Here is a 26,823-nt window from a genome sequence, read left to right as displayed (position 1 = left end):
TAGAATCCACATATACATGATATCATACAGTATTTATCTTTCTCTGTCTGATTTATTTCACTTAACATAATGCCCTCCAAGTCCATCCATGTTGCTGCAAATGGCAAAATTTCATTCTTTTTTTATGGCTAAGTAAAACATATGTGTGTGTATATACACACACACACACACACACACACACACACACACAGACACACACACATCTTCTTTATCCACTCATCTGCTGATGGACACTTAGGTTGCTCCCATACCTTGGCAATTGTAAATGTTGCTGCTATGAACATTGGGGTGCATGTATCTTTTTGAATCAGTGTTTTTGTTTTTTGTTTTTGGATATATACACAGGAGTGGAATTTCTGGGTCATATGGTAGTTCTATTCTTAGTTTTTTGAGAAACCTCCATACTGTTTTCCACAGTGGCTGCACCAATTTTCATTCCCACCAACAGTGTAGGAGGGTTCCCTTTTCTCCACATCCTCACCAACATTTGCTATTTGTGTTCTTTTGATGATAGCCATCCTGACAGGTGTGAGATGATATCATGTATACTCCATATACTAAACAGTCTGAGTTTTATCATGCTTTTCAGGGCTGATATATGATCTTTGGGCTCTTTCTTACTCTTTAAAATGACATTAATGATCACATGGAAGTGAATCATGAAATGTAAAGAATTTAGTAATCTTTCTCCTCACTCACTAAAAACTTTGCAGTACTGTTAGCTTTTTCCCACAAAATATGCTCTGGTGTAGCCATTTTTAGGATCTAGAAGGGACTAAAGAATATGGGACAATAATTTCACTCCATTTTATTATTCTAATTGTAAATTAGCTATTTTGTATTAATACCAGTAAATTATAAGTTATATTGATGTGTATCTTTAGTAACTAATACTAAAAGAAAGGAAAATTATCTTTCATTATAGTGATACCTATCTTTTCATAGCAATCCTTTTTATAAGTATGCATTTGTGGTAGGACTATACTGGCTCCTGCATAGATATATTACTGTCTCTATTTTTACAGGTGAGGAATCTGAGGCTCAGAGAGCTTAAGTAACTTGCTTAAGGTCATGTGGCTATTTAGGGGTAGAACTAGGATTCCCACCTCTATGATTACACAATTACTGTCAAATTCAGGTCAGTTGTTACAGAACCATTCTGGTTAATTCATTCAGAAGTATGTAGCTTTTGTTTGTGGCATACATCTGATATTTGAGGGTTTTTTCCCGAGTACAGGTGACCCTTGAACAACAGGGGTTTGAACTGTGCTGGTCCACTGATAACCAGATGTTTTTCAATAAATACTATAGTACTTTTTATTTTTTTATTTTTTTATTTTTTATTTTTTAAACATCTTTATTGAAGTATAATTGCTTCACAATGGTGTGTTAGTTTCTGCTTTATAACAAAGTGAATCAGCTACAGATATACACACGTTCCCATATCTCCTCCCTCCCGCATCTCCCTCCCTCCCACCCTCCCCATCCCACCCCCCCAGGTGGTCACAAAGCACCGTGCTGATCTCCCTGTGCTATGCGGCTGCTTCCCACTAGCTATCTATTTTACATTTGGCAGTGTATATATGTCCATGACACTCTCTCACCCTGTCACATCTCACCCCTCCCCCTCCCCACATTCTCAAGTCCACTCTCTAGTAGGTCTGTGTCCCCATTCCCGTCTTGCCACTAGGTTCTTCATGACCTTTTTTTTTTCCCCTTAGATTCCATATATATGTGTTAGCATACTGTATTTGTTTTTCTCTTTCTGACTTACTTCACTCTGTATGACAGACTCTAACTCCATCCACCTCATTACAAATACCTCCATTTCATTTCTTTTTATGGCTGAGTAATATTCCATTGTATATATGTGCCACATCTTCTTTATAGTACTACACGATCTGCAGTTGGTTGAATCCACGGATACAGAACTCGTAGATATGGCGGGCCAACTGTTATTTATTGAGGAAAATCCTTGTATAAGTGGACCCTCGAGGTTCAAACTCGTGTTTTCAAGGGTCAGCTGTATTTCATTAGCAGACCTCAGTAATGTTGGTGGGAGAGTATTAAAGACCTATTCCATTTTTTCAGTTAATTTTATGGTTTAAGAGAAATACCAACGCTAGCTAGTCTTAAAGACAGTAGGTGTTAGAATAAATAGTAAATTTAAAAGGAATATTACTTTCTATGAGGGAATAGAGCAATTATAACTGAGTTTTAAAGTTTCTGTTAGCATCCCAATTATTTTATTAAGGAATTTTTTCCCTTTTGCTTTAAGATGAAAGTTATAATAATCTGACTTTTGGAAATGGGATGTCATGTACATATTTCAAAAATAATTGAATATTTGTCATGTGTTTATCATGTGTTAGATCCTACAGCTAAAGATTCAAGAAACTGGTTCTTACAAAGCTTATAGCATCATCAAGGCTGGGAGACATCTAATATAAACATGTATCCAAACATACAATATTACAATGCCCAGTGAAATGCTATATTAGAATTCTGCGTAAAACATTACTAGAATTTCAAGGAGAGGCATACGGTTTAGACTTGGGAAACGGGTATCAGAGAAGGTCTGCTAGAGGTATCAACCTTTGAATTAAGGTTAAGAATGAGTAAGAGTTAGCTAAATGATGGAAATTATTAGTATTATATAACATAGAGTGGCTAACATAGAGTGGAGATTGGGGGAGCAAGATAGGAGGGAAGAGATTGTTTCAAGTGGAGATGGAGAGACCTGTTAAGACACTTTGGCAGTAGTATAGATGAACAATAATGGAATCTGAAATAAAACATTTGCAATGAAGATAGAAATGAATGGGTTCCAGAAAAATTTTTATCAGCAAATTGATAGTGACATATATGATATTAAAATCTGAATAAATATCAGATGACTTGAGGCTTTGGTTTTGAGGACTGGGTAAATTTTCTTAGCAAGAGAGAGTGAGGGAGATTGCAGTAACAGAAGAGGTCTAGACGAGGGGGTCGAAGTAAAGAGAATAAAGTGGGAGAAATGAGGTTGATTGAAGTTAAGAGCATGAGATTGGTCAAGGTCTATGGAAGGAGGCTGAGAGGACAAAGTTGAGGTGAGAAGGATCAGAGAACAAGACCTCCTGAGATTGAGATGTCCAGGTTGGTTGCTGTTGAGAAGTCAGACTCAGGTGAAGTCAAGAGTCAGTGTTTAGGTGAGGTTGAGTTCAAATAAGGTTGAGAGGGTAAGGTGGATTAAATTTGAGAGGAATTGAGAAGGTAAGATTGATTGAGGTTGACAGTTGTTACAAGGGTTGAGAGGTTGAGATTAAGGAGGAGTCGAGGGAAAGATTGCTGAGGTCAAGGGCTGGGGGTCAAGACTGTGGCTGAGAGGACAAATTCAGTTAAGAAAGATCAAGGATAAGTACAGCTGAGAAGTTTTGAGGAGGGTGGAAAAAGATGGTATTGATTCAAAGTGACCAGCCATTTTAGTTTGCCTGGAACTGTCCTGATTTTAGGACTGAAAATCCAGTGTCCCAGGACGTAAAAATTCCTGCTTTTCAGTCGTGGGTATGGAAGGTTGAAAGGAAAGTACAGAACCCATGAGGTGGGCTTAAACAAATAAGCTGAAAACAATAGCTTTCAATTTCTAGTGTGAAATAGATATGACATAGCTCATCTGCCTTCATTATGGCTGTTGCTCTTTTTTTCTCCTGACTCCTAATGCTAACAACTGTGGATCCACAGTAATAGATTATCTGCTTTTGCATCACTCCAAGTAATATGATTTAAGTGTACGATTAAGTGCATTGTAATCCTGAGCATTAACAGTCTTTTTTTTTAAACCTTTGCTTGACTGTTGTAGTTTGTAAAGAAATAGTGCTTGTTTAATTTTTAACGTTGTAAATATCATGACCATGTTTTTTAGGATTCAGATAATGAAAATGAGAATAATTACAGTACCAAGCACCAGTCTGTTCTCTGTATCTATGAGCTTGGGTTTTTTGTTTGTGTGTTTTTTTAGATTCCACATACAAGTGAGATCATTACTGACTCTATTCCCCACACTGTATGTTTCATACTCATAACTCATTTATTTTGTAACTGGTAGTTTGTACCTCTTAATTTTCTTACCCATTTCTCTCCTCCTCCCTTCCCCCTTCCCTGTGGCAACTACTTGTCTCTGTATCTATGACTCTGTTTCTGTATTTGTTTTGTTATGTTTGTTCATTTGTTTTGTTTTTCAGGTTTCACATATAAGTGAAATCAAACAGTATTTGTCTTTCTTTGCCTGACTTATTTCACTTAGCATAATCCTGTTGTCAAAATGGGGAGGTCCATCCCTGTTGTCAAAAATGGCAAGATTTCATTTCTTTTATGGCTGAATAATATTACATTGTGTATAGACACATCACAATTTCTTTATCCATTACCCATCGATGGACACTTAGGTTGTTTCCATGTCTTGGCTATTGTGAATAATGCTGTGGTGAACATGGGGTGCAGATACCTCTTCAAGATAGTGATTTCATTTCCTTCAGATAAATACCCAGAGGTGAAATTCCTGGGCCATATGGTAGCTGTATTTTCCATTTTTTGCAGGAATCTCCATAGTGTTTTCCACAGTAGCTGTACCAATTTATATTCCCACCAACAGTGCACAAGGACTCCCTTTTTCCACATCCTCTCCATCAGTTGTCATTTCTTGTCCTTTTGATAATAGCCATTCTAACAAGTATGAGGTGATATCTCATTGTGGTTTTGATTTGCATTTTCCTGATGATTAGTGATGTTGAGCATCTTTTCATGTACCTGTTGGTCATCTGTATGTCTTCTTTGGAAAAATGTTCTGATCCTCTGCCCATTTTTTAAGCAGATTTTTTTTTTTGGAGGGGTGGTACTGAGTTGTATGAGTTCTTTATATATTTTGGATATTAACCTTTTATGAGTTATATGATTTGCACTTATTTTCTTTCATTCAGTAGGTTGCTTTATCATTGTGTTGATTGCCTTTTTCTCCCCCCAGTATTATGTATGTGAAATTCATCTCTATTTTAGCTCTAAATTCAGGGTCAGCAAGCTTTTCCTGTAAGGAGCCAGGTAGTAAGTGTTTTAGGCTTTGTGAGCTACACTCTTCCACAACTATTGAAATCTTGTGTTGTATCATAAAAGCAGCCATGGACAAAAACAAATGAGCATGGCTGTGTTCAAATAAAACTTTACTGACAAAAATGGATATTAGACTAGATTTGATCCATGGGCCATAGTTGCTGACCCCATGATTTTTCATTGCTATATGGTATTCCACTAATTATACCATAATTTATTTGTCCATTTTACTCTTAGACATTTGGGTTGCTTGGCAGTTTTGGTTAGTGAAAATAATGTTGCTGTGAACATTCTTGTATATTTTTCTTGCTGCATGTGTACAAAAAAGGAATTGCTGGATTATCACCTTTATTTGATAATTTCCCAACTGTTTTTCAGAGTGATTGAATCAATTGTAGGGGAGAAAAAATAATTTTCCCTTTACTCTTCTACATTCTTGGCTGAGATCCTTCTGTAATAAAATACAGATTAATAAGAGAAAAACAAACAGAAGTTTAATAACATGTATACCTGTTGTATACATGGGAGATACCCAGGAAAAGTGAGTAAAACTTTCCCCACCATCACCTTAAATACTCTCTTAAGACAGAAGAAGGATGTTGGAGGGGGAGGGCAGTTATGAGAGGTTACTGGGAAAAACACAGTAAAGGGGTAAGGTTGTTACACAGATTTAAGTGGGTGCCTTCTCGATTGGTAGAAGTTTGTTGTGATTTAGAATCATCCTTCTCTTCCTGGTACTAAAAGGGAGACGCTTATAAATGGAGATTTCCTTTATAAATGTATGTGTCCCTCACAAAAGGGTAACTTGTACTGGTTTTCAGAGCTTGCTTGTCTAGTGTTTCCTAAAAACAATCAGCTCAAGATAATCCTTATGCCAAAGAGACATATTTTGGGGTGTCATATTCTGCTTCCCTTCACATTCTACACTGCTGCTTTAAAACAAAGAATGTCGTCCTCCGTCCAGTTCTGTAGGTGATCTTGGGTGGCCTTGGACAGCAGTGGCTTGAAGCAGGATTTTGGTTCCCTGGCCAGAGACTGAACTCAGGCTGTGGCAGTGAGAGTGGTGAATCCTAGCCACTAGGCCAGTGGCCAGTCGGCTTTGTAGAAGTGAATTTCCACAAAGAGATGGAAAGTAGTGAAACAAAGTGTTTATTAGGAGGAAAAAGAGTATGTGTGAAAAAACTTAACACGGGTGGACTCAGAGAAAGAGTCACGCCCTCGTGGTAGTTTGAATCACTTACATGGGGCATTTCTTCTGGCTTTCCTCTGGCCAGTCATCTTGCCTTTGCCTGGCTCTTAGTCCATATTTGTTTATCTCAGGGTCCTCCCCTGTGTGCGCGCGCGCATCTCTTAGCCAAGATGGATTCTAGCGAAGAGGGCTATGGGTAGGTTGACATCACTTACTGTGGAGTGGCGCCCCCTCCCTTTTTGACCCCCGAGGGGCCTTTCTGCGCATGCATAGTCAGGAAGGTCTCCTTGACCTCGAGAATGAGAAATATGTGGTCTCTTTATCGTTTATCTGGGCAGGGCTGAGCTCTTCCTTGCTCCTGTCCCGCAACGGGACAGTCTCGAGCTGCTCAGCCTGGGGCCCATCTGTCTCCTGCCTCATAGGGATCGAGTCATTAGCCACTACAATCACTGACTTTACAATACACCCTGAAAGGAATTCAGGACAAAGAACAGGATGAGACACTCTGCTTTGGCACAACAGGCAAAACAGGCCCTTAGTTAGATATATTTTGGAAAATATTTTTTATGAACCTGGATTCTTGCATCTTCCCATACTCAGAAGAGCACTAAAATCATTAACTGAGATGTCTCTTCCTCATGACTAGCAATAACCTTCTACCGAGATGTATGCTTGATTGCACGTATTCCTTAGCCATATATGTACTATATATATATATACTAGCCTCTTCCCCTACCTCTTCAGAGCAGTTCTTCATATCCATCTGGGAGGTTGTCTCCTGGGCTATAGTCCTCAATGAGACACTGGATACTCAACCGAGAGCGCTTATATTGTGCGTTTTTCTTTCAGTCATCACTGCTAACAGTTTTTTGTTCCCCAGGCTCCAAATACTTGCCACTACGTGCTATTATAGGTTGGGTTTTTTTCCTCATTTTGTTTTTTAAAGCAATTTTGGTGGGTGTGTTATGAATTGTTACCTAATTACGTGGTGAATTTGAATTTTTCGTGATGATGAAACTGAGTCCCCCTAAAAGTTCCTGTATTGAGTTTGATTAATAATCTCTCTATCCAGAACTCTGTTCCCTTTCTTGTCCCATCTGACCTCAATCTTGAGCTAACTGAACACTAATCAACCAGAGTCAGATGACTAAAAAATTGCTGTTGTTAGTAACATCATTAATGTACTAAAACTGCTATTTTAGATATCATCATTAATGTAGAAACTCAGGTTGTTTCTCTAGGGCAAGACTAGCTCACAGACCCCTGAGCCATGGACTGCCTGTGCAGAGAATCACAAACCAAAGACATCCTGACTCTCGAAACTGCGATTAAGAAGATGATTAATTCCATCTTCTTTTGTAATATACGGTTGTAATGTGATGAATTTCCTTTTAAGCATGGCCATGGCTATCTCATGAAAGTTTTAATATGTAATATATTCATAATCAATCAAATTAAATTTGTTTTTATTTATCCATGAGCTATTTAGAAGTGTTTTTCCTTAACTTATAAACAGGGAATTTTCTAGTTACTATTTTTTATTGATTTCTAACTTGAGTGTGTTGTAATCAAAGAAAATTTTCATTGAGTTCTTTCTTTTGATACTTGTTGAGACTGGCTTTATGAGCTAACACATGATCAGTTTGTATGAATGATGTATGCTTGTTGGGTACATAATAAAAGTATGTTGTTGGGTACATACTAAAAGTTTATACATCCATTTGGTCAAGTTTGTTATTTGTGTTTTTTCAAATTTCTGTGTTTTTGACTTTTTATATCTGTTCTCTTACCAAGAGAATTGTGTTAACATCTCTCATTATGACTGTTTGCCTATTTCACCGTGGTATTAGGTACATATAATTTCAGAATTATTATGTCTGCTCCGTGAATTGAATTTTCATTGTAATGAAACTTTGTGTGGTAATAATGCTTTTTCCGCTTACCTATTTTGTTGGATATTAATATGGCTTCACCAGCTTTCTTTTTAATCTCAACCTTTATGTAAACTTAAGTTTTAGATGTATCTCTTATAAACAGAAAATATGTTTTAATAGTTTTGTTTTTTAATTGGCTCATTAAATATTTACATTTAATGTAATTTTAAAATATATTTGGGTTTAAATATGCCTTCTATGTTCTATTGTTATAATTATTTCTGTCTTGTTGTTCTCTTTTGGATTAATAACATTTTATTATTTTGCTGTTGTTCCATTAGTTTGGGAGCTGTAGTCTTACTCTTCCACTAGAAGTTGCACTACAGACTGTTGTGGTCTACAGATTTGTTTTTTTTTTCCTTCTACTCTTTTGGTCTTGATGGGGAGCAGAATACACCACCCCAAAATGTGCCACTTTGGCATGTGGATTGTTTTAAGCTGAAGGCAATTATGCCCCAACAGACTCAGGAAAAGCTTTTTATCTCTTCCTTAACTGCCCAAAAGGATTTAGGTAGAAAGCCTGTACCAGGAAGATAGCTATTATGAGAGAGAACTTTTTATATCAGAAGGACTTACCTGCATGGCATGGTAACGTTTGTTTACCAAACATTTGGTCTTCTCATCTTCCTGTGGATTATCTGCTTCCTCTTTGAAGCCCCAGACCCCTACCCCCTTAGCTCAGGATGGCATATAAGTCTAATTTGACTGCCTGTGAGTCTCATGTGTTTGTGGGGCTCCAGTACATACATAATTAAATGTTTTTCTCCTGTTAAATCTGTTTTATGTCAATTTAATTATTAAACTAGCCAACGACCCTAGAAGGGAAGAAGGGAAAATTGTTCCTCCCCAACAGTCTGGTTTTGGTATTGGGATAATGTTGACTTCATAACATGAATTGGGAAGTGTTTCCTCTTTTTTATTTTCTGGAAGTGATTATGTAGAACTGGTGTTACTTCTTCCTTAAATATTTTATAGAATTTGCCAGTGAAACCATCTGGGCATCTCGTTTTCTTTTTCAAAATGTTTTTAGCTATGAATTTAATTTTCTAAATAGATGATACTATTCTGGCTATGTATTCTTCTTTCTCTTACATTTTCTAATTGGTTTTTACTTGCATAAAGAAACTATATTGATTTTGTATGTGGATCCATGCCCTTTGATTTTTGGGTGTTGATCTAACTACCTTGTTGAATTTTCTTTAACAAGCAGTAATCATAGTAAATATTCTTAATAGAGAAACATTAAAAACATTGCTATTAAAGCTAGGAACAATAAAGGAATATCCGTAATTGTAGCTACTTTTAAAGTAATATTTTGGATATCATAGCCCATAAAATTGGACAGCAAAATGAACTACACGGTTTTTTAAAAAAAAATTTATTTTATATTGGACTGTAGTTGATTAGCAATGTTGTGTTAGTTTCAGGTGTACAGCAAAGTGATTCATTTATACATATACATGTATCTATTCTTTTTCAAATTCTTTTCCCATTTATGTTGTTACATAATATTGAGCAGAGTTCCCTGTGCTGTACAGTAGGTCCTTGTTGGTTATCCATTTTACATATAGCAGTGTGTACATGTCACTCTCAAACTCCCTAACCATCCCTTCCACCACCCAGCCTTCCCCCCACTGGTAACCATAAATTCATTCTCTAAGTCTGTGAGTCTGTTTCTGTTTTGTAAATAAGTTCATTTGTATCATTTTTTTTTAAGATTCTGCAGGTAAGCAGTATCATACAATATTTGTCTTCCTCTGTTTGACTTACTTCACTCAATATGATGATCTCTAGGTCCATCCCTGTTGTTGCAAATGGCATTATTTCATTCTTTTTAATGGCAGAGTAATATTCCATTGTATATATGTACCACATCTTCTTTATCCAATCATCTGTCCATGGAGATTTAGGTTTCTTCCACATTTTGGCTATTGTAAACAGTGCTGCAATGAACATTGGGGTGCGTGTATCCTTTTGGACCATGTTTTTCTCCAGATATATACCCAGGAGTGGGATTGCAGGAGCATATGGTAGCTCTATTTTTAGTTTTTTAAGGAATCTCCATACTGTTCTCCACAGTGGCTGCACCAATTTACATTCCAACAAACAGTGTAGGAGGGTTCCCTTCTCTCCACACCCTCTCTAGCATTTGTTGTTTGTGGATTTTTTGATGATAACCATTCTGACTTATGTGAGGCAATATCTCACTCTAGTTTTGATTTGCATTTCTCTAATAATCAGTGATGCTGAGCATCTTTTCATGTGCCTCTTGCCATTTGTATGTCTTCTTTGGAGAAATGTCTATTTAGGTCTTCTGCCTATTTTTTGATTGGGTTATTTGTGTTTATGATATTAAGCCGCATGTGATGTTCATAAATTTTGTAGACTAATTCTTTGTTGTTGCATTGTTTGCAAATATTTGCACCCATTCTGTGGGTTGTCTTTTTGTTTTGTTTATGGTTTCCTTTGCTGTGCAAAAGCTTTTAAATTTCATTAGGTCCCATTTGTTTATTTTTGTTTTTATTTCCATTACTCTGGGAGATGGATTGAAAAGGAGGATATTGCTGTGATTTATGTCAGAGAGTGTTCTGCCTATGTTTTTCTCTAATACGTTGATAGTGTCCAGCCTTGTATTTAGGTCTTTAATCCATTTTGAGTTTATTTTTGTGTATGGTGTTAAAGAGCATTCTAATTTCATTTTTTTACAGGTAGCTGTCCAGTTTTCCCAGACCATTTCTTGAAGAGCCTATCTATCCTCCATTGTATAGTCTTACCTCTTTTGTCATAGATTAATTGACCATAGGTGTGTGGGTTTATTTCTGGGCTTTCTATCCTGTTCCATTGATCTATATTTCTATTTTTTGTGCCAGTACCATACTGTTTTGATGACTGTAGCTTTGTGGTTTAGTCTGAAGTCAGGGAGCCTGAATCTTCCAGCTCCATTTTTCTTTCTCAAGATTGCTTTGGCTATTCAGGGTCTTTTGTGTCTCCATACAAATTTTAAGATTTTTTGTTCTAGTTCTGTGAAAAATGCCATTGGTAATTTGATAGGGTTTGCATTGAATCTAGATTGCCTTGGTTAGTATACTTATTTTGACAACATTGATTCTTCCAATCCAAGTATATGGTATATCTTTCCCTCTATTGTGTCATCTTCGATTTCTTTCATCAGAGTCTTATAGTTTTCAGAGTACAGGTCTTTTGTCTCCTTAGGTGGGTTTATTCCTAGGTATTTTATTCTTTTTGATGTGGTGGTAAATGGGATTTTTTCTTTAATTTCTTTTTCTGATATTTCGTTGTTAGTGTATAGAAATGCAGCAGATTTTTGTGTATTTATTTTGTAACCTGCAACTTTACCGAATTCATTGATGAGCTGTAGTAGTTTTCTGGTAGCGTTTTTAGGATTTTCTATGTACAGTATCATGTCATCTGCAAACAGTGACAGTTTACTTGTTTTCTAATTTGGATTCCTTTTATTTTTTTTTTTCTCTGATTGCCACAGCTAGGACTTCCACAACCCTGTTGAATGAAAGTGGCGAGAGTGGACATCCTTGTCTTCTTCCTGATCTTAGAGGAAATACTTTCAGCTTTTTTTGAAATATTTATTTACTTTTTAATTATTATTTTGGCTGTGCTGGGTCTTCGTTGCGGCATGCGGACTCTTCCTTGCAGCATGCGGACTTTTTAGATGCGGCCTGCGGACTCTTAGTTGCGGCATGCATGCGAGATCTAGTTCCCTGACCAGGGATTGAACCCGGGCCCCCTGCATTGGGAGTGCGGAGTTTTACTGGACCACCAAAGAAGTCCCTGCTTTTAGCTTTTGAACACTGATATTATATTAGCTGTAGGTTTGTTGTATATGGCCTTTATTATGTTGAGGTATGGTTCCCTCTATGCCCACTTTCTGGAGAGTGTTTTTCATAAATGGGTGCTGGATTTTGTCAAAAGCTTTTTCTGCATCTATTGAGACGATCGTATGGTTTTTATTCTTCAGTTTGTTGATGTGGTGTATCACACTGATTGATTTGTGGATACTGAAAAATCCTTGCATCCCTGTGATAAATCCCACTTGATCGTGGTGTATGATCCTTTAATGTATTGTTGGATTCAGATTGCTAGTAGTTTGTTGAGGATTTTTGTGTCTGTGTTCATCAGTGATATTGGCCTGTAATTTTCTTTTTTTGTGGTATCTTTGTCTGGTTTTGGTATTAGGGCTATGGTGGACTCATAGAATGAGTTTGGGAGTTTTCCTTCCTGTGCAATTTTTCTGGAACAGTTTCAGAAGGATAGGTGTTAACTCTTCTCTAAATGTGTGATAGAATTCACCTGTGAAGCCATCTGGTCCTGGGTTTTTGTTTGTTTGGAGTTTTTTAATCACAGTTTCAATTTCAGTACAGTAAGACCCCTACACATGAACGAGTTTTGTTCCAAGAGTGCATTTGTAAGTCCAATTTGTTCGTAAGTCCAACAAAGTTAGCCTAGGTTAGCCTAGGTACCTAACTAACACAGTCAGCTATATAGTACTGTACTGTAATAGGTTTATAATACTTTTCACACAAATAATATGTAAAAATCAAACATCTCAAAAAAATAAAACATTTTTAATCTTACAGTACAGTACCTTGAAAAGTACAGTAGTACAGTACAACAGCTGACATACAGGGGCTGGCATCGAGTGAACAGGCAAGAAGAATTACTGACTGGAGGAGGGAGAGGAGGTGGGAGATGGTAGAGCAATAGGAGGAAGGATCGTCAGCAATAGGAGATGGAGGGCAAGGTGCAGTTTCACTCACGCCTGATGTTGATGGCACAGGTTCTGGTTCCTTGCTGGATTCAGTTCTATCCACCCTCTTGAAAAAACGATCCATTGATGTCTGGGTAGTAGCTGTTTTTTTCTTGTCATTGATGATACAGTAGCACTGGGCTGAATTCTGAACGTCTGCTGCAACCTTCGTGCACCATTCTATGTTTGGGTCCTATGCCTCAAAACCTAACAGTGCCTCCTCAAATACAGAAAATCCCCTTGCCATTTCCCTTGTTGTGAATCTCTTTGGTTCTTCAATTACTTCTTCCTCTTGTCTCTCTTTGTCCTTTCTTTGGGCCTCCAATTCCATCAGGTCTTCATTAGTACTGTAACCTCCTTGTGTTGCACAGCAAGGAGTTCAGTGAAGCCGTCCTGTTGCAGATCTAGCTCCAGCTTCTCGCTTAGGGTCACTGAGTTGCTGAAGATCTCTTTGTGCTCCTCATCCACCTTCTCAAATCCAAGAAAATCGTGAACAAACTGCAGGCAAAGGTTCTTCCAAACCCCATTCATGGTGATGGCCGTAACCTTACGCCATGCAAAGTCAGTGTTTTTATGGCCTTGTAGGTGTTGTAGTCCTTCCAAAATTGTCGCAAGGTTGTTCCTGATTCCTGTCACTCGCCTTTACTGCGAAAAGTGTGATGTAAATAATATTTCTTGAAAGTCACTATAACTCCCTGGTCCATAGGTTGGATGAACAATATAGTATTTGGTGGCAGATGCACTACTTTGACGTTGGGATGAAAGTCATCCGTGAATGGGGAGTGGCCCCGAGCACTGTCAAGCAGCAAAGGAATGTTGAATGGGATGTCCTTCTCCAAGCAATATTTCCCTACCTTCGGGATAAAGTGGTGGAAAAACCAGTCATAGAAAATGGCCTCTGTAACCCAGGCTTTGGGGTTACTCTTCCACACAACAGGAAGAGATCCCTTGGCTTTGTTTTAACGGGCCTTGGGTTCTCTGAATGATAAACTAAGAGAGCCTTCAGCTTCATATTGCGGGAAGCACTGCCACCAGACAACAGAGTTAGTCTGCCCTTTGCTGCTTTATAGCCTGGCATTAACTTTTCCTCCTTACTGATGTAACTTTGGTCTGCCATCCTCTTCCAGTACAGTCCTATCTCATCCACATTAAAAACCTGCTCTGTTAAATACATGCCTTCATCAGTAATTTCTCAAAGAGTTTCAGGAAATTCCAGGGCAGCTACTGTATCTGCACTCACTGCCTTGCCACTTACTTTTACGTTGTGAAGTTTGGCTCTAACCTTGAACCAATGAAAGCAGTCATTGCTGACATTAAAAGATGTGCCCTCTGATTCTTTGCTGTGTTTCTTCTTCAAGTCTTCGTAAAGGCTTTTAGCTTTGTCTTGAATCAACATAAAGCTGAGTGGGACTCAACACTGTTGCTGATACTGCATCCATACACTGAGAAGTTTCTCCATCTCCTCCATCATTCTTCCACACTTCTTCGATATTATTGTCAACATCATCAGCACAGCACACTTCTTATATTCCATGATCTTGTCTTTGTTCTTTAGAATTGTGCCGATGGTTGAATGATTCATGTTATAAGAACGAGTGACATCTACCATCTTTTCACCTTGCTTCACTCTCAATTTTTTTCACTTTTGTTTCCATTGTTGTCTCTTGACACTTCTTAGCAGTGCCAGCTATATCACCCACTGCTTTTACACTTGCTTCCAGACATCCTGGGCTTGAAATAAAGATACTGTATTACTGTACTATATACAGTACTGTACAGTAAGGTACACAAAAGCACAACCACTTGTAGAGGATGCATGCATGTGACAATGTACACCAGACACGTGAAGTAACTTATGTGATTACACATGCAAACATAAGTTTGCATCTTTGAAAGTTGGCAACTTGAAGGCTCATATGTAGGGGACTTACTGTACTTGTGATTGGGCCGTTCATGTTTTCTGTTTCTTTCTGGTTCAGTCTTGGGAGCTTGTACCTTTCTAAGAATTCATCTGTTTCTTTCAGGTTGTCCATTTTATTGGCATATAGTCACTTGTAGTAGTCTCTTATGATCCTTATATTTCTGTGGTGTTCATCTTAACTTCTCCTTTTTCATTTCTAATTTTACTGATTGGAGTCCTCTCCATTTTTTTCTTGATGAGTCTGGCTAAAGGTTTATCAATTTTGTTATCTTGTCAAAGAACCAGCTTTTAGTTTCATTGATCTTTGCTATTGTTTTTTTCATCTCTATTTCATTTATTTCTGCTCTGATCTTTATGATTTCTTTCCTTCTACTAACTTTAGGTTTTGTTTGTTCTTCTTTCTCTAGTTGCTCTAGCTGTAAGGTTAGGTTGTTTAAAATTTTTCTTGTTTCCTGAGGTAAGATTGTATTGCTCTAAACTGTCTAGGAGGCTTGTGCAGGCTTCCTGATGGGAGGGACCGGTTCCCGTCCAGTAGTGGGTGGAGCTGGGTCTTGTCCTTCTGGTGGGCAGGGCAGTGCTCAGTGAGACTTTAAGCCACTTGTGTGCCAATGGGCGGGCCTGTGTTCCCACCTGTTGGTTATTAGACTGCTTTTGCTGCATCCCATAGGTTTTGAATCATTGTGCTTTTGTTTTCATTTGTCGCTAGGTATTATTTGATTTCCTCTTTCATTTCTTTAGTGATCCATTGGTTGTTTAGTAGCATATTGTTTAGCCTCCACGTGTTTGTGTTTTTTACAGTTTTTTTCTTGTAGTTGATTTCTAATCTTATAGCGTTGTGGTTGGAAAAGATGCTTGATATGATTTCAGTTTTCTTAAGTTTACCGAGGCTCGCTTTGCAGCCCAGCATGTGGTCAATCCTGGAGAATGTTCCATGTGCACATGAAAAGAATGTGTATTCTGCTGCTTTTGAATGGAATTATTGTTAAATATCAATTAAGTCCATCTGGTTTAATGTGTCATTTGAGGCCTGTGTGTTTTAATTTTCTGTCTGGATGATCTGTCCATTGATATAAGTGGGGTGTTAAAGTCCCCCACTATTGTGTTACTGTCGATTTCTCCCTTTATGGCTGTTAGTATTTGCCTTATATATTGAGTTGCTCCTATGTTGGGTGCATATGTATTTACAGTTGTTATATCTTCTCGGATTGATCCCTTGATCATTATGTAGTGTCCTTTGTCTCTTGTAACAGTCTTTATTTTAAAGTCTATTTTGCCTTATATGAGTATTGCTACTTCAGCTTTCTTTTGATTTCCATTTGCATGGAATACCTTTTTCCATCCCCTCACTTTCAGTATGTATGTGTCCCTAGGTCTGAAGTGGGTTTCTTGGAAGCAGCATATATTCGGGTCTTGTTTTTGTATCCATTCAGCCAGTGTATGTCTTTTGGTTGGAGCATTTAATCCGTTTACATTTAAGGTGATTATTGATATGTAAATTGCTATTGCCATTTTCTTAATTGTTTGGGGTTTGTTTTTGTAGGTCTTTTTTCTTCCCTTCCTCTTTTGTTCTCTTGTGGTTTGATGGCCATCTTTACTGTTCTGTTTGGGTTGCTTTATCTTTTTTGTGTGTGTATCTATTATAGTTTTGGGGTTTGCTGTTCCCATGAGGGTTTTTTGTTTTTGTCTTTAATTAATTAATTAATTAATTTATTTATTTTTGGCTTCATTGGTTCTTTGTTGCTGCGCATGGGCTTTATCTAGTTTTGGCCATTGGGGGCTACTCTTTGTTGTGGTGTGCAGGCTTTTCATTGCGGTGGCTTCTCTTGTTGCGGAGCACAGGCTCTAGGTGCACAGGCTTCAGTAGTTGTGGCTTGTGGGCTCTAGAGCACAGGCTCAGTAATTTTGGCACATGGGCTTAGTTTCTCTGTGGAATGTGGGATCTTCCCAGACCGGGGCTTGAACCCATGTCCTCTGCATTGGTAGGTGGATTTTTAATCACCCTGCCACCAGGGAAATCCCTGCTGTGAGGTTTTGATATAGCAGTCTATGTAGGTACAAGATTGTTTTAACTTTCTGGTTTCTTTCCCATCTAGAGAAGTTCCTTTAGCATTTGTTGCAGAGCTGGTCTGGTGGTGCTGAATTCTCTTAGCTTTTGCATGTCTGTAAAGTGTTGTTTTTTTTTTTAATTGGGGTATAGTTGTTTTACAATGTTGTGTTTCTTCTCTACAGCAAAGTGGAGTTTCCTGTGCTATACAACAGGTTCTCATTAGTTATCTATTTTATACATATTAGTGTATATATGTCAGTCCCAATCTCCCAATTCATCCCACCCGCCGTTTCCCCTCTTGATGTCCATACTTTTGTTCTCTACCTCTGTGTCTCTATTTCTGCCTTGCAAACCGGTTCATCTGTAACATTTTTGTAGATTCCACAAATCTGCATTAATTTACAATATTTGTTTTTCTTCTTCTGACTTACTTCACTCTGTATGACAGTGTCTAGGTCCATCCACATCTCTACAAATGACCCAATTTCATTCATTTTTATGGCTGAGTAATATTCCATTGTATATATGTACCACATCTTCTTTATCCATTCGTCTGTCAATGAATATTTAGGTTGCTTCCATGACCTGGCTATTGTAAATAGTGCTGCAGTGAACATTGGGGTGTGTGAAGCTTTTGATTTCTCCATCAAATCTGAATGAGAGGCTTGCTGGGTAGAGTATTCTTGGTCGTAGGTTCTTCCCTTTCATCACTCTAAATACAGTATATTGTGCTACTCCCTTCTGGCCTGCAGAGTTTCTGCTGAGAAATCAGCTGATAACCTTATGGGAGTTCCCTTGTATGTTATTTGTTGTTTTTCCCTTGTTACTTTTAATATTTTTTCTTTGTCTTTAGTATTTGTCAATTTGATTACTAGGAGTCTTGGCGTGTTCCTCCCTGGGTTTATGTGCCTGGGACTCTCTGTGCTTCCTGGACTTGGATGACTGTGTGAAGTTTTCAGCTGTTATCTCTTCAAATATTTTCTCAGGTCCTTTCTCTCTTCTCCTTCTGGGACCCCTATAATGGGAATGTTGGTGCATTTAAGAGGTCCCTTAGACTGTCTACATTTCTTTTCATTCTATTTTCTTTATTATATTCCATGGCAATGATTTCTACAATTCTGTCTTTCAGGTCACTTATCTGTTCTTCTGACTCACTTATTGTACGATTGATTCCTTCTAATGTATTTTTCATTTCAGTTATCATATTGTTCATCTCTGTTTGTTCTTAATTCTTCTAGGTCTTTGTTAAACATTTCTTGCATCTTCTTAATCCTTGCCTCTATTCTTTTTCCGAGATCTTGGATCATCTTCACTATCATTATTCTGAATTCTTTTTCTAGTAGGTTGGCTATCTCCACTCCACTTAATTTTTCTTCTGGGGTTTCGTTTTGTTCCTTCATCTGGGACATATTCCTTTGCCTTCTCATTTTGACTAAATTTCTCTGAATGCAGTTTCCATTCCACAGGCTGCAGGATTGTAGTTCTTGCTTCTGTTGTCTGCCCTCTGTGGATGAGGCTGTCTAAGAGGCTTGTGCAGGGTTCCTGATGGGAGGGACTGGTTCCCAGTGGTGGGGAGCTGGGTCTTGTCCCTCTGGTGGGCAGGGCTGTGCTCAGGGAGACTTTAAGCCACTTGTGTGCTGATGGGCAGGGCTGTGTTCCCGTGCCATTGGTTATTTGGCCTGAAGTGATCCAGCACTGGAGCCTACAGGCTGTTTGGTAGGGCTAATGGTGGCCTTTGGGAGGGCTCATGGCAATGAGTAGTTCCCAGAACTGCTGTTGCTAGTGTCTTTGTCCCTGCACTGAGCCACAGACACCCCCTGCCTCCCCAGGAGACCCTCCAATGCTAGCAGGTAGGTCTGGCCCAGTCTCTTCTGGGGTCACTGCTTTTTTCCTCTGGGTCCTGGTACCCTCAAGACTTTATGCATGCCCTCCAAGAGTGGAGCTCCTGTTTTCCCCAGACCTGTGGAAGTCCTGCGATCAAACCCCATCGGCCTTCAAAGCCAGATTCTCTGGGGACTCCTTCTCACATTGCCGGATGCCCAGTCTGGAAAGCCTGACTTGGGGCTCAGAATTTTCACTCCTGTGGGATTTTCCAGTTGTGGGTCACCCATCTGATGGGTATGGGGTTTGATTTTATTACGATTGTGCCCCCTCCTACCATCTTGTTGTGGCTTCTTTGTCTTTGGATGTAGGGTATCATTTTTAGTAGGTTCCAGTGTTTTTTTGTCGATGGTTATTCTGCAGTAGTTATGATTTTGGCATTTTTGTAAGAAGGGGTGAGCTCACGTCCTTCCACTCTGCCATCTTGAGCTAATCTGAACTAAGTGGGTTTAGATAGAAAGGAATGAAAATGTCATTATGTGGGGCTTCCCTGGTGGCGCAGTGGTTGAGAATCTGCCTGCTAATGCAGGGGACACGGGTTCGAGCCCTGGTCTGGGAAGATCCCACATGCCACGGAGCAGCTGGGCCCGTGAGCCACAATTGCTGAGCCTGCGCGTCTGGAGCCTGTGCCCCGTGACGGGAGGGGCCGCGATAGAGAAAGGCCCGCGCACCGCGATGAAGAGCGGTCCCCGCACCGCGATGAAGAGTGGCCCCCGCTTGCCGCAACTGGAGAAAGCCCTCGCACGAACCGAAGACCCAACACAGCCAAAAATAAAAAAAAAAAAAAAAAAAAAAAAAATGTCATTATGTGTGTGAAATGTTCTCTACCAAGAAATTTTATACACAGGAAGATTAAACCTATTAGAATGAATAAGATCATGCAACAGATGGCTCTTCACTTGTAAATACTTTGTAATTTTTAGTTTGATTTCTTCTCTAACATGTTAATGTATTTCAAAACGTTTTCAGCTTCCATATATGTGGATTCTTTCTGCAGTTATCTTTTTGCTATTGATTTTAAATGTTATCGATTGTAGTCATTGAGTATGTTATATATGACGATTTTTATATGTGAATTTGCCTAGTTTTCCATTATACCCTATAATAAGTTTAATTTTTATTAATATTTTTTGTATGTTTGAGGAGAAAATAGCAATCCAAATTTGCTGGGCTCAAAATTCTATATATATCTATTAGAAAGAACTTGTTAATCATTTTACTTATCTTCAGTAATCTTATTTATAATCTGCTTGATCAGTTAGTTTCTGGGAGAGGTATGTTAAGCTCCTTTAGGTTGTTTTTTGTATTTATTTCTTAAATTTTTATCCATTTTGCTACATAAATTTCAAACCAATATAGTCACATAATATTTAACAATTCTAACATTTTCTTTAAAAATTGTTCCGTTTTCCAATATTGAATTTTTTTTTTTTTTGGCCATGCCTCATGCATGAAGGATCCTAGTTCCCCAGTCAGGAATCAAACCCGCGCATTGCGCAGAGTCCTAACCACTGGACCACCAGGGAAGTCCTAAATGTTCCTTTCTGATGCTGTTTGCCTTGAATTCTGTTTTGTCCATTAAAAATATTGTTATGTATTGATCCTCCTGCCCCCACCAGTTGTGTGTGTGTGTGTGTGTGTGTGTGTGTGTGTGTGTGTGTAGTGTATCATTTTTTGTAACCTCTGCCTTCAACCTTGTGTTTTCATTCTTTTTTTTTTAAGTGCATTTTTTGTAAGTAATATGTAACTGGATTTCTAAAAATGTCAGTCAGAAAATCTTTATTAGTTAATAGACAAGTTCAGCAGTTACTGAGATTGTTGATATGTTTGTATGTATTTCCACCACTCAAAATACTGATTGAGAAAAACCCAATCAAGTAGAAGTCAAGGAAGAAGAGAGAAAATAGTCAAAATAAAACTGAGATTCAAAGTAATTCTTTTAATATCAACATTGTAGATATTATTTTATTTTATTTTAGCGTTTTAAGTTGCTGATGAACAGTCTTTTTTCTAATCCTCATCTCTTTGTAAGTAAGCTGTCTTTTCACTCTTTACTTTTGAGATTTTCTTTTTATGCTTAATATCCTAAGGCTTTACTATTAGTTGATTGAGAGTGGGCTGTCTTTGTTTTGTTGTGGTTATTTTAAAATTTTATTTATTTACTTATTTTGGCTGCACCTCATGGCTTATAGGGTCTTAGGTCCCTGACCAGGGATCGAACCTCAGCCCATAACAGTGAAATCAATGAATCTTAACCACTGGATCACCAGGGAATTCCTGTTGTGGTTATTTTTTATTGTGCTCTTTCAGTCTGAGGAATCATGTATTTTTAATATATTATTCATTAATTATTGATTAGTTATTGCCCTTCCTCCATTCTCTTTATTCTGTAATTCTGAAACCCCTAATAGACCTATTTTGGATCTAGCTTTCATAATATGCCTTTTCTTTCATTTATCCCATCTGTTTGTGCATCATTATAGTGGAATCCTCAGGTTGTGTTTCTTGTGTACTACTTTGGTCTTAAGCTGTGTATAGTCATTATTCAGCTATTCCACTGAATTTAATTTGGGTTTTGTTGGTGGTGATGGTTGTTAATTAATTTCAGCAATCACATTCTTCTTTCCTAAAGACTTTGCTATACACAGGTAACATGGCATCAGTTTGTTTACCACTATGGAATCCTGTCTAATTTCTTCATAGCTAACTTCTTAATTTCTGGTATATATAAAGTGTTCTTTTTTGTTTTCAAGAGCAGTGTTATATTTATTAGTATTTTTGTAATGATTCTATGTAATAACATAATTTAGTGTAGTGGTTAATAGCATAGACTCTGGAGGCAGAGGGCCAAGATTCAAAGCCAAGTTCTGCCTCTTTGACAAGTTATTCAAACTACCTGTATTCCATTATCCTTACTTTGATCATAATACTAATACTTACGTCATAGGATTTTTTGAGGATTAAAGGAGGTAATAAATGTCAAAATACGTGGCATATACCAAGTCCTCAGTAAATATTAGCTGCTATTAGCTGTAGTAGTGGTGGTAGTACTATATTAGTTATCATTATGCAATCAGATGGTTTGTGGAGATTTTCCCATGTTTTTGTAATCTGCCATGCCATCCCAGCCATGCCTTATATTACTTTTTTAAATTGAAAATGGGATCTAACAGACTTAAATAACTTATGGCTACTCTTTCTTTTCTACAGATTGATCCTGAGTTAGAAAAAAAACTGAAAATGAATAAAGTGTCATTGGAATCAGAGTATGAGGTACAGTATGCTAATGTAGCAATCTTCCTTGTCAGTGACTGGTTCTGTCTGCTTTAAGGTAAATTCAAATTATTATCAATACAGGAAAAAAATATTTACCTTAAATATATGTTATTGGAACAACTATGTAGTCATTTGAAAAGAAAATAAAGATGGATCTATATTTCATATACTGTTTCATATCCATATTCTAGATGGATCAAGAATTTAAAAATAAAAAACAAAAGGCTAAAAGTACTAGGAGTAAACAATGAAGATTCTTTTTAGTGGTCTTGAGTCAGAAAAGCCTATTTAAATATGATAGAAAACCCAGAAGCTTTAAAAGTAAAGATTGCAGAATTCATACATAAAAATGCAAAAGTTCAACCTAAAAAAAAAATAGTGTATATAAAGTTACTAGTTAAGTGTGAAATTCTAAAAATATTGTTTATCTTAACATGATGAATTAATTTATTTAAATATGAAGAGCAAATCAGTATGGAAAATTTCAACAACTCAGTTGATCAGTAGGAACATGGGCAGAGCATGTAATGAGTTCAGAGACAAGGAAATAAATATCATTTTTAAACAGATAAAGAGATGCTCAACTTATAATGGGAATGTTAATTAAAATTATACCGAGGTGTCATTTTCCACCTATCTTATTAATGAAATCAAAGAGCTTAATAGCATGTTTTATTATAGGATGTAGAGAGAGAGGGTGTTCTCCATCTCTGATCATATTTTCCCATTTCTTTTCATGTTTGGTCATTTTTGATTGAAAGGTGGACATTGTGAATAATATACATTGAAGAGACGTGTGAAGAGTGTTGATTCTCATTTTAGCATTTCAATCATTGGCTGATCATTTTGAGCTTGATTTTATGCTTTGTAAGGGAGGATCTGTGGAAAGGTTTTGATGTTTCCTAAACCCCTCAAACTCTGTGGCATTCAGTCTCCAAATTGTTTACCCAGAGGATCTTGTCAGAGCTTAAGACTAGACCACTTTTTTGTTGTGGTTGTTTGTTTTTGTTTTTGTTTTATTGTTGTTGTTTTTTAGTTTAGTTTGAGACTGAACCACTTTTGCATGAAGTTGTTCTGCCAACCTTGCATCCCATTTAAGAATTATTCTCAAATTCTCTTGAGCATATAGGTCTTATGTTATCTGAGTGAAGGCCATTATTCTTTCTTAAAACCTTTTTATAACTTTGTATCATTTCATAACTATACTTGAAAATAATTTACTCTGTTCTTGAACACTAAATTAGTAGAATTTTGTTCATCTATGTAGATTTAGTAAACTCCTGGTAAAACCGTAAGTGAAATTTAGAGAATGGTTCATTCACTATTTCCCCATTATCTTGTCAAAACCTCTAATTTGCTACTTCTCAGTATATAGCTATGGAGGGTTTGTCTGGGAGTGGACGTTCCTTAAAGTTCTTTTAGAAGCCGTAGAGTTTGAGAGCTGAAGAAATCATATAGACCATTTGGTCTAGCCTTTTCATGATTACTTTTGAGAGAATTAGTGCCCAGATGGCTCAAATCACTAGCCCAGGGTTATATAGCTTGTTAGTAAAAGAGTAATGCTTAGTATCCAAGTGTCAAGGTAAATTGATGTCATTTTCCCTGTCTCTGAATAAAAGCTATCCTGCGTTCTCTGTGTTTCTTTTTCTATCTTGTTCACTTAATTATTCCAGAATAACCAAAGCAGATATATGAAAGTTACTGTCAGAGTGGTGTCAGAAGGGTAAAGAAAGGTTTATGTTCTTCCCTTTTTTCCTATTTTCATTCCTATGCTTGAGAGACACTTCACACTAACAAAAGATATGGTGATCCAAACTGTGGTTGAAGCTAGTTTTTATTGCCCCAAAAGAGCTTTGCTCATGGCAGCTATGGGGAATATCTTTTCATTCTTAAGCCCAGGCTCATTTCTTAGGTGCAGAACAAATCATCTTGGTCTCTATTCCTTCTAGCAGACTCTAGAGTCTCCACTTTTGTTCTCTTCAGTTACTGCCATCACCCATGTTAACCCATGCTAGTCATTATTATGCTGGATTAGTGTTTGGACCTGGAGTTTTGTTTTCCCAGCTTCTTCCCTTTCTTTGTGCTCTCAAAAATAAAACATGTACATTATTCAAGAAATGCAAGTTAAAACTACAATGAGGTACCACCTCACAGAGGTCAGAATGGCCATAATTTAAAAAATCTACAAATAACAAATGCTGAAGAGGGTTTAGGGAAAAAATAACCCTTGTACACTGTTGGTGGGAATGTAAATTGGTGTAGCCACTATGGAAGACAGTATGGAGGTTCCACAAAAAACTAAAAATAGAGTTGCCATATGATCCAGCATTCCTGAGCATATATCTGGAGAAAACTATAATTCTAAAAGATACATGCACCCCTATGTTCATAGCAGCACTATTCACAATAGCCAAGAAATGGAAACAACCTAAATGTCCATCAACAGATGAATAGATAAAGAAGATGTGGTACATACTAATATATACAATGGAATACTACTCAATCATAAAGAAGAATGAAATAATGCCATTTGCAGCAACATGGATGGACCTAGAGGTTATCATACTAAGTGAAGTAAATCAGAAAGAGAAAGACAAATACCATATGATATCACTTATTATGGTATCTAAAATATGATGCAAATGAGCACATCTACAAAACAGAAACAGACTCACAGACATAGAGAACAGACTCGTGGTGGCCAAGGGGGAGCATGGGGGAGGGATGGATTGGGAGTTTTTGATTAGCAGATACAAACTATTAAATATAGAATGGATAAACAACCAGGTCCTACTGTATAGCACAGGGAACTATATTTAGTATTTTGTGATAAATCATAATGGAAAAGAATATGAAAAAGAATGTATGTGTATATGTACATATATATGTATAACTGAATCACTTTGCTGTATAGCAGAAATTAACACAACATTGTAAATCAACTATAATTTAATAAAATAAATTTTAAAAAAATACAGACTTTTTCTGTTTTAATAGTTTAATTCTGATGAGGGGAAAGATAGGCAGTAACATCAATAGGAAGTAAGAAAAATTTTAAGTCCTAAGAAATATGCCATTTCTTTAATTATTAAGCTTGATATGCAGTTATTTACTAGAATTATAAGTGAGGGCCTATTGAATTCTTTCTACTTATTTATTCATTCATTCACTGAGGTCCTAATCAAACCCACAGGGCTCCTATACTAATATTTATCCTCTAATATTTGTGGCTCTATAGAAAATAAAGGACTCTGCTTTTGATGACTGGAAGAATATTCGAGGACCCAGGCCTTGGGAAGATCCTGACCTCCTCCAACGACAAAATCCAGAAATCCGTAACACTAAGACAACTTGACTATGCTGATTCTTTTTTTTTTTTTTTAATAAAAATGTTATCAACTGGAATTCCCACCACATACTCCTATCCATTGGAAAGAAAATTCCAGACCTGCTGAAGCCTGGATTGGAGTAATTTGATGATAAGTACTCTTGATAAAAAGTTAAGTACAGGTTTCTATACTTCCCAACTCTTTTATTTGCAAATGAAAGTAACAATGTTGACCACATATATTTTTTACTGCTCAATAAAAATGTGAATACTGCCACTTAAAGAGTTTCATTTATTCTACTCCCAGGTACCTACCCATATTCTTTTCCCCCAGCCAGTAGGGCAATCTGATTCCTAATGAGAATTATAGGTCTGGGTCCAAATTTTCACAGTAACATCAAGCAGGATTTTATGTCAGACTTATGTGGAAAATAATGTTGATCAGTCTCGTAAGAGTCTTGGTTTTATTTGTAATACCTCACATGTCAGGCTAATCAATCTCCAAAGTATCACCTGATGATGGTGTTGATACCATTAAAATGCGTTAAGAAAGTTTTATTGCTCCAAGTTAAAGCAAAAATCATGAGGTCATAACTTCCATCCTAATATACAAAAAAATAAATAAATAAATAAAAATGCTGAAAAACTGAAAATCAGTATGCTTTGATCCATGAGAGAACTGAGGTACAGGACAAAACCATCACCCTGAAAACTTGAGACACAGAGAAATGTAGAAAATCACAGTTTACCTGGAGGAGAAAACACCTGGAAACCACTTCTGGGCCCAGCATCAGATAAGAATACCTAAAGGGTAATTCACTAATTATTAGAGACTGAGCATGGACTAACCTGAGAGATAAAAACTCCTGGAGACCAGGCCAGGGACACACTTTTACTTCCTGGAACCCCACCAAGTTCTCACAGTGAATGTCAGAGAAAAATCTTGTTCTTCTAACAAGGGGAGGGGAAAGTAACCATTTTGAAATGTGCCCTCCAAATTCTGTACTTAACAAAAGCCTGGTCTCAAAGGAAACTGTTTTGTTAGAGCTTAATTATACTGGGTTTTACCAGAGCCTAAACAACTGGCATAAGGGAAATACCCAACTCTGTCTCCCTCTAGCCTTTCTGTCTCATCTAAATGGAGGAAGAGGGGTGGGGAGTAAGACTGAGAAGCAGTTGTGCAGGTCACATACCAGGATCCCATGATCACTAAAAGAGTTAAGATCTAATCAAAAGAGTATAGAACGTTCCCCTCACTTTCCACATTACTGCCACATCGCCAAAGGCCCACTCACTGGAGTTTCTTTTACGCAGTCCAACTGGGTATCATGTCCAACTTTCCACAACAACAACAAAAACTACAAGGCATACTAAAAGACAAA

General features: G+C 37.4%; 1 protein-coding gene across 1 annotated transcript in view; it reads left to right on the top strand.

The window, feature by feature from the left end:
* The window catches only part of LOC103018317 (cytochrome c oxidase assembly protein COX16 homolog, mitochondrial), a 33,039-nt gene extending 7,321 nt beyond the window's left edge, over positions 1-25,718 (top strand). Inside the window, exons 3-4 of the mRNA XM_057542421.1 lie at positions 22,048-22,110; positions 25,352-25,718. Of these exons, the coding sequence (XP_057398404.1) occupies positions 22,048-22,110; positions 25,352-25,468 (180 nt within the window). The 3' untranslated portion in view covers positions 25,469-25,718. The remainder of the gene's footprint in view (positions 1-22,047; positions 22,111-25,351) is intronic.
* The last annotated feature ends 1,105 nt before the right edge of the window (positions 25,719-26,823 follow it).

Source organism: Balaenoptera acutorostrata, chromosome 3 (assembly GCF_949987535.1).
Source record: "Balaenoptera acutorostrata chromosome 3, mBalAcu1.1, whole genome shotgun sequence".
NCBI lineage: Eukaryota > Metazoa > Chordata > Mammalia > Artiodactyla > Balaenopteridae > Balaenoptera > Balaenoptera acutorostrata.
Note: the sequence above shows the minus strand (reverse complement) of the source record. Positions and strands in the feature narration are given on the sequence as shown.